The sequence below is a fragment of the Protobothrops mucrosquamatus genome, unplaced genomic scaffold (genome assembly GCF_001527695.2).
Source record: "Protobothrops mucrosquamatus isolate PMUCROS unplaced genomic scaffold, P.Mucros_1.0 scaffold5395, whole genome shotgun sequence".
Classification (NCBI taxonomy): domain Eukaryota; kingdom Metazoa; phylum Chordata; class Lepidosauria; order Squamata; family Viperidae; genus Protobothrops; species Protobothrops mucrosquamatus.
The window spans coordinates 23,845-32,347 of NW_015391255.1; the positions used below are offsets into that span (position 1 = coordinate 23,845).

General features: G+C 43.7%; 1 protein-coding gene across 1 annotated transcript; it reads right to left on the reverse strand.

The window, feature by feature from the left end:
* Positions 1-581: 581 nt before the first annotated feature.
* On the reverse strand, positions 582-2,624 carry LOC114922169 (zinc finger protein 420-like). The gene is made up of 4 exons (XM_029286841.1): positions 2,519-2,624; positions 2,115-2,188; positions 1,301-1,997; positions 582-1,144 (listed from the first exon to the last, which is right to left on the reverse strand). The coding sequence occupies exons 1-4, from the start codon at positions 2,622-2,624 to the stop codon at positions 582-584; spliced, it is 1,440 nt and encodes a 479-aa protein (XP_029142674.1).
* Positions 2,625-8,503: the final 5,879 nt, after the last annotated feature.

An 8,503-nucleotide genomic window follows, 5' to 3' on the forward strand; every position in this document is an offset into this window, starting at 1 on the left:
ATTAAGTCCTAGTGCTTATTTCAGAGCCCAAAAGAAAGTAAGACGGGGTCTTACTTTCGGGGAAACATGGTGCTGGCCTCAAGAAAAAAGGCATCAGTAAGGTCACTGATCCAACATCAGCAATTTCCAAATTCTAGTGCTTGTCCTGTTTCTTCTCTGTAGTTACATGGATGGTAAACAAGATTCCATACAAACCAGATTGTTGCACATTCCATGAATTAGTAAGCTCTCTGCCATGTCTGGATCCTGGGATGACAATTAAGTTGGTTGCTGAGAATAAAGCTCAATCCACGGATTTCATTTATTTTTCCTGAGTGGATCATTTTATGAGAATTAAGCACACTCAGTGATGGTGGTTCCACTTCTCAGGTATTTCCAATTTTATCTTGTGTGGATGCCACTGTGACAAGAGGTTGGGCACTTTGGAAAAAAACCCTGATAGAGTCCCGTGGTTCATGACGATTAAGTTTTTCTTTTTGAGTAAAGTTCTTTCCACATTCCATGAAATTGTATGTTCTCTCTCCAGTATGCATCCTTTTATGAGGTTTAAGATATCCTTTTCAGGCAAAGATCTTTCCACATTACATGGATTTATATGATTGCTCCCCAGTGTGAATCTTTTGGTGGAGGTTAAGTCTATTCTTGCTAATGAAGCTCTTTCCACAGTCTGTGCATTTATATGGTCTCTCCCCAAAGTGCATCTTTTCGTGACGATTAAGATTTCCATTCCTGGTAAAGCTCATTCCACATTTTGTGCATTTATATGGCCTCTCCCCAGTATGGATCCTTTGATGAAGATTAAATTTTCCTTTATGGATAAAGGTCTTTCCACATTCCATGCATTTATATGATCTCTCTCCAGTATGCATCCTTTTATGAAGTTTAAGATATCCTTTTCGGGTAAAGATCTTTCCACATTCCATGCATTTATATGATTGCTCCCCAATGTGAATCTTCTGGTGGCAATTAAGTCTATTCTTGCTAATGAAGCTCTTTCCACATTCTGTGCATTTATATGGTCTCTCCCCAGAGTGCATCTTTTTGTGACGATTAAGATTTCCATTCCTGGTAAAGGTCATTCCACATTTCGTGCATTTATATGGTCTCTCCCCAGTATGGATCCTTTTATGAAGTTTAAGATATCCTTTTCGGGTAAAGATCTTTCCACATTCCATGCATTTATATGATAGCTCCACAATGTGAATCTTCTGGTGGCGATTAAGTCTATTCTTGCTAATGAAGGTCTTTCCACATTCTGTGCATTTATATGGTCTCTCCCCAGAGTGCATCTTTTCGTGACGATTAAGATTTCCATTCCTGGTAAAGGCCATTCCACATTTCGTGCATTTATATGGTCTCTCCCCAGTATGGATCCTTTGATGAAGATTAAGATGTACATTCTTGATAAAGGTCTTTCCACATTCCATGCATTTATATGGTATCTTCCCTGTGTGGATCTTTTGGTGGAGATTAAGATGTTCTTTCCATGTAAAGGTCATTCCACATTTCATGCATTTATGTGGTCTCTCCATGGTGTGAATCTTTTGGTGGCGATTAAGTTTATTGTTGCAAATGAAACTCTTTCCACATTCTGTGCATTTATACGGTCTCTCCCCAGTATGGATCCTTTGATGAAGACTAAAATGTCCTTTCTGGATAAAGATCTTTCCACATTCCATGCATTCATATGATCTCTCTCCAGTGTGCGTCCTTTTATGAAGATTAAGACATCCTTTTCGGGTAAAGGTCTTTCCACATTCCATGCATTTATATGGTCTCTTCCCAGAGTGCATCATTTCGTGACGCTTAAGATTTCCATTCCTAGTAAAAGTCATTCCACATTCCATGCACTTATATGGTCTCTCCCCAGTGTGGATTTTTTGGTGGCGATTAAAATTACCTTTGCTATAGAAATATTTTCCACACTGTATGCACAATTTCCTCTTTTTGCTCAGACTGGAATCTCCCCCACAATTTCTCATTTCCCTCTGATCTTCCTGGGATAGGAAGCCACAAATACGAACAGGAAGAGAAGTGGGTAACTTCTCCATTCCATCTTCTGGCTCGTTTCTCTTTAGGTTTTTGGTGTCACTTTGATGGCCTAGGGTTTGTACTTGTAATTCATTCTTCACTATTTGGAGTAGATTTAACCTTCCCTGCTTGTCGTTCTCATTCACAGATACATCATCTGCATGGAAAAAAAGAAAATTAACATTTTGATTAGAATTTAGAAGCTTCAGGAGGTGTGTCTTCCCCCACCACTCAAAAAACATGCCAATCTGTATTCCAGGTTTGGTACAATTCACTTGTCTAGCCAGGATGTGATATCTGCAAATTGTTATCTAAGAGTCTTTGATTGTACAGAAAGAATTTTTTTCAGTAAAAAAAAAAACAGATTAAAGCTTTGGTGCGGATCAGTCAATCTACTCAGTCCCTTCCACGGAGCATCTAGGATATTTCCCAAATTTATGAGTATTTCTGCCACGGCCTTATAGGGAGATGAACATCCTGGTCTTACCCAAGGCAGCCATATTCCCAGCAATCTCCTGCATGACGTCTCTGCAGAAGGCCTTCTGGCCAGAATCTAGCAGCCTCCACTCCTCATCCGTGAAGTTCACAGTCATCTCCTTAAAGGAATCAGAGCTCTAGAAAGAGAAAAAAAGCAGACAATCCCAGGAAACAGTTGAAAATTTTCTCTCTTACAGAAAACACACATTAGCAAGAGATCAAATAGACCAGGGCTTTTCAACCAGTGGTACAGGTACCACCTGTGGTACATTGACACCTGGCAGGTGGTACGCGACCATCCTAGAAAAGTGGTAATGGGGGAGGGGAATGAGCTGAACCGGTGGCAGCACCGCACAAGTCTGAGCGGAACCGCCAGGATCAGTGTCGCTTTCCAACTGATCGGTGTTTCTTCAAGGCTGTCAGGGCTCAGTGGAAGCACCAGAATCAGCACCAGGCTCCAGCTGGAGCTCTATGCTGATCCTGGTGCTTCTGCTGAGCCCTGAAGAAGCACCAATCAGCTGGAAAGCAGCACTGATCCTGGCACTTCTGCTGAGCCCAGAAGAAGCGCCAATGAGCTGGAATGTTGCAGCATCTCCAGGGTCTTGTGATTTACATTCAGATGCTTGGCAACTGATTCATATTTATGAGGGTTACAGTGTCCCAGGGTCATGTGAAGTGACCAAAACCTGCTGCAACCACCCAGCAGATGGGAGGAATAAAAACCAAACACCCTCCCACCCACCCCCGCTGCCAATCCTCAACAGAAATGCTCACAATAATGAAAACCTCGGACAGGAGGAAGAGTGCCGCCGGGCGCTGTCTTGCTCAGCTGTGGCTTGTGGGGCACTTTTTTCAGTGCGATTGTAACTTTGAACAGTCACTAAGCGAACTGTTGTAAGTCGAGGACTACCAGTACTTTATCATTTTTTTCATATTTTTTTTGGTCATCAAGTTTTTGACACCTTGCTAGGTGACTGTATTCGGATGTTGCCATATCCTAAAAGTGGTACAATGGGGGGAAAGGTTGAAAAGCCCTGAAATAGACATTTTCTTTCAGGATAGATTCATGTCTTCATGTGAACACAGTCCTTGGGGTTGGGAAGCTGCAGTTGCACAAATCATGGCTTAGCTGCTTCCAGGTTGTAGAATGCAACATAAGCACCCTTGGGGAGCTTCCCAGTGGCTTGGAATAACTGAACAAGTAGGTTTTCGGCATAAAATCCCCTAGACTTACTTGCCTCGCTGACCAAATTCCTGAGAAAACAGGACATAGTCACTAGGAACTTCTTTCCTAACCTATTTCAAAATATTGGAAACGTCCTTGAAATCCCAAGTCACTTGAACAACAATTTTATTGTTACAGCCACTTAGTGTTGACTTACTGGCTTATCCTTCATGTGCTATTTTTCTTGGTATATTTACAGACACATTACAAGGGAGACAGGTGGCATAAATATTTAATAAAATAAACAAACACTTCTCAGGTATGTTTAATCCCACTATTACTGTTTCAGTACATGGGTTTCATTTCTAACTCGTTTTAAGCACACTTTTTGAATAGTATTATGGAGCGTTAAACTCTTTGTAGAAATAAATTACATTGCTAATACAAAGTTCCTGCCTGTGAATTGTCTCCTTTCCATTTCCAGCAGAATGTTGAAAGCCAAATGTGGGTGGACACTGTGTTCAAGTGCACACAGACTCAGCTTTTGGTATTAAACACAGCTTCTGAATGGATGGAGCTGGAACGCTACTGTTCTCAGAAGAAACCTGCACTTACCTGGCAAGGTGGCCAGAGTTGGGTCCTCCTGAAAAACAGCTCCTGAATAGAGCTGGATCCATCTCCTCTGCCCCGGAGCTCTGCTGAAATCTCCTCTGTGAACGGCTCCTGCATCTGAAGAACAAACTGATTCATAATCCATTTTCAGAGGACAATATCTGTGATAGTTCGTATTCCTTACATTTTGCTTTCCTACTTGTATTTCCCCAACCCAATTCAGAAATAATTCAGGGACTCTACATGTGACTTATATTTCTAGGTAAATGATGAACAGAGGGGAGTTAGAACAGCAGGCTGTGTTTTCATGTACATAAACTGTAAGGATGTGTTAATTAGTTCATTTCTCTTACAATTGCGGTATTATAGAGCTTATTAAATGTGGCTCTCTATCAGAGGCCATTCACATAATCCAGTTGTTTCCCCTTATCTAGATTCAGATAACAACAGATCACAACAGAAACACTGATTATTATGAAACATGTGGACAACATCCTAAAGGATGTAGAGGTGTTAAGGAAGAGAAAGATTAATTTAGGAAACAAGAAGAAATTAGTTCTCCAAATATGGGGAATTTCAGGAAAGGCTGCAGTCATATTTTTAATCTCTCTTATTAGAGATGGCTAGATTTCTGATCCTTCCCTCCCACCCACCCCCCAATGGAGCTCCCAGGACGAAGCCCCCCGCCCTCCTCACCTGCCCCTTTCCCGGCTCTTCCCGCTGGGCTTGGCTGAGGAGGAAGCCTTCGGCCAGGGCCACCGCCTGCGAACAGCTCTCGGCTCCGCACTCCCTCAGCCAGTTCGCCATCTCCGCGGGCAGCAGGGCCAGCAGCTGCTCCAGCACCACCAGGTCCAGCATCTCCCCTTTGCTGCTCCTCTCCGGCCGCAGCCACTGGCGGCACAGGCGGTGCAGGCGGCTGCAAAGCTCCCGGGGCCCCTCGGCCTCCTGGCGGCAGCCGTCCAGACCGCGGAAGCGCCGCCGGTGGATCTCTGGGCTGAGGGCGGCCTCCATCCCTGGGGATCCCTGGGCCTCCGTCGGGTCTCCTGCTCGAGGGCAGCCAAAAGAAGCTCGAGAGAGTCGCAAATGTCCCCCGGCCCCTCCGAAACCCCTTCTTCGGTTTGCAGGAGGGCAGAAATGGGTCTCCGCTCACTCGGCCTTTACCCGCCTGAGGAGAGCAACGGCAAATCCTTCCCGCCAATTTCCTGAGAGCTCCTGGGGTCGCGTGCCTCAAGAAAGAGCCAAAACGATAGATGTGTGCTTCCTAGAGTGGATCTGATAGGAAGAGCATGAAAGGGGACCTCTCCGAAACCCCTTCTCCGGTTTGCAACGGCAAATCCTTCCCGCCAATTTCATGCACGCTCCTGATCTCAAGTGACAGAACAAGGAGCCAGAACGATAGATATGTGCTTCCTAGATGGACCTGATATGAAGAAAATGAAAGGGGATCTTTCTTTTCCGGCGTCACGGAATGTGTACGTCACTGCTCTTCTTCGGAGAGGGGCGGGGTTCGCTGAAAGGAGAGCGGTGGAAGCGGAGGCTGGGACTGCAGTGCTCGCAAAGGGCAGGGACGGACCGATGATCTCGGCGTCGCTCCTCTTCATCGGCCGCTTGCTCCTGCCCGGGTCCTGCGCCCTGCATGGAAGTCGGGGAGGCTCCGCTGAAAGGCGGGGCTCTCCTTGGTCTCTGGGTCCAGCGCAGGACGGACGGATCGGGGGCTGAACGTCGGAAGGCGCCTGGTAGCCCCTTTTCCAGCTGACACCTTTCCTTGCACAACGGGAGCTTCGTGAGTGCAGCCGCCTCGGTCAGATGCAGAGACTGACGCGGGATGGAAATCGGGGAGGGCGACGGGAGGGGGAGGCAGGTGGGATCCGGGGCTGCGAACGAGGGGAAGCCTCGCCCTGGAGGTCGGCAGGATGGCTGGAGCAGAGAGCTTCCTTTCCTCCATGCTCCCTTCCTGGAGACGGGACTTGCTCTCTAAGCGTAAAGCGTTTCTCCCGGCGCTTCGTTTGCCGGGTTGCTAGAGCAGAAGGGAGCGTAGAGGACCGAGGGTTTCGGTTTAACGGAGCTGGCGCCGATCCCCTCGTTTTCCATGACTTTCATTAAATACTCCTCCTCTGGAAATCGTGAAAGAAGAGATTATCTTGGAGAAAATCTTACCTATGTTAGTCAATCCTCATTTGATGTCCTGTAAACAATTTATCAAAAATCTGTTTAACTAAAGATCAGGAACAAGCTAAATTTTTTTTTTTAATTCCATATAAGTAGTAGACTTCTCAGAGTAGCAATTTGCATGTTTTACACAGGAATTATAGTTTTCTCCTTTAGGTGTTGAATTTACAATATATAAAGACTTACCATGTATTATTTAACATCCAAAGCTGTTTGAAAATCAGATCATCTGCTAAAAGACCAGAAGTAAACTCAGGATAAAAAGCAGCAAAGTTGGTTCTTAACCCACCCCCAAATCTAAACATTTGTTGTAGGAGGCTTTTCTCTTTCTGCTCAAGTATTACATGTAGTTGGTAAATAGGAAACAAGAGCCATGTCAAGTCTGCTAACATTGGATATTATACTTCCAATCCCAACTCAACTTTTCTCTGTCTGGTGAAACGTTACAGGTAGTTTGTAAATAGGAAAGTCTTCCAGCCCGAATTTGCTTCCAGTCCCAATTTAACTCTGGTTGTTACAATGTGAGTTTGGGTAAAATTATGCATTTGTACAGTAGTTTGTACATGTACATGTACATACAGTAGTTTGTACATGTTTGTAAATAGGAAACAAGAGCCACTTACTTCCAATCCCAACTCAACTCTGGCTGTTCCAATGGGCTTTGGGTGAAAAATTGCTGTGAAGAGGGAAGCCACCTGCTAAATCAAGCCTTTGTAATTTGATTATGCTTCTATCATGAATTTATCTTTTTGTTATTTCAGAGGTATTGTAATTTTGTTGCTATATATATCAGTATTTTATTTCTTTTAATTTTTTAAGCCACCCATAGCATGCTTCTTGGGTCAAAATCCACAAAGGTATTTTAGACACAGCCTTCATTTATATCGGTTCCATACCCTCAGAATGGAGTGTGTAAGATAATGATTTCTAAAGTCTGAATTAACTGTATTTCCCATACCATAAATAGCTTCCACACCCGTTGCCCACCAGCACTTTTGCTGTCCAGGAGTTGGCTGAAAAAAGTCAGTTTGGATTTCGGGGTGGACCTTTTTCTGCCAGTACTCAGGAACCAGCCAGCGGATGGTGGCCTGAGTCCTTCCTTGCAGGCTTCCTCACTGACTTTCAGGAAGCCTACAGAGAAATTGCAAATATTGATCACATGATTGTAAGGCATTTGGCAACAAGTGGAAAAATTAACTAGAGATACCTAAAGTATATTCAAACTGTGATTTGATAATGTACTGTAAAATTTGGCTTTCTGGCGTACTGCTACTCAATACATCCAAAAATCTTGGCGAGGTGGGGAAAAGGACTTTCCATCTGTTCAGTTTCTAACATTAAACACATTTTCAAATATACGTCATGGTTCCGATAGATGAGACCAAACCAATCAGAACTCTGAGGCTAGAAATTTCCTCAAAGAACATTTTTATTGGCTACATAGTATCGGCAGGGTCAAAAGTGAAACCAAGTCTGAAATTCCTTCCCAAGAGACAAACTATTACAAAGTTAAACTTCCCACCCGAGTAGGAAGAGATGGAAAGTCCTTTTTCCCCCTCCTCAAAATTTTTGGATGTACTGAGTACAAATACGCCAGAAAGCCAAAATTTACCGTAAAAGTTATTTTTCTTCTGGACAAATATTTTTGGCAAGAAGGAAGCAAGGATATTTAGAGTGCAAATCAGTGCAAAGAAGTACAAAAGCTTACAAAAGAAATTATTAAATATGTATATGTTTAGGAGAACCAAACAGCTTAGCTTATACATTTGAAAACGTGTTTAATGTTAGAAACTGAAGAGATGGAAAGTCCTTTTTCCCCCTCCTCAAAATTTTTGGATGTACTGAGTACAAATACGCCAGAAAGCCAAAATTTACCGTAAAATACATTATCAAATCACAGTTTGAATATACTTTAGGTATCTCTAGTTAATTTTTCCGCTTGTTGCCAAATGCCTTACAATCATCTGATCAATATTTACAATTTCTCTGCAGGCTTCCCTGGAAGTCAATGAGGAAGCCTGCAAGAAAGGACTCAGACCACTGTCCGCT

What these genes read in the sequence shown, in the direction of transcription:
- LOC114922169 (XM_029286841.1), bottom strand. Translation starts at nt 2,624, where the DNA reads ATGACTGTGAACTTCACGGATGAGGAGTGGAGGCTGCTAGATTCTGGC. An exon ending in TGGGAATATGGCTGCCTTGG is followed by an intron (nt 2,189 to 2,518) that starts GTAAGACCAGGA and finishes TTTTCCATGCAG; the next exon opens with ATGATGTATCTGTGAATGAG. An exon ending in CAGGAATGGAAATCTTAATC is followed by an intron (nt 1,145 to 1,300) that starts GTCACGAAAAGA and finishes TTACCCGAAAAG; the next exon opens with GATATCTTAAACTTCATAAA.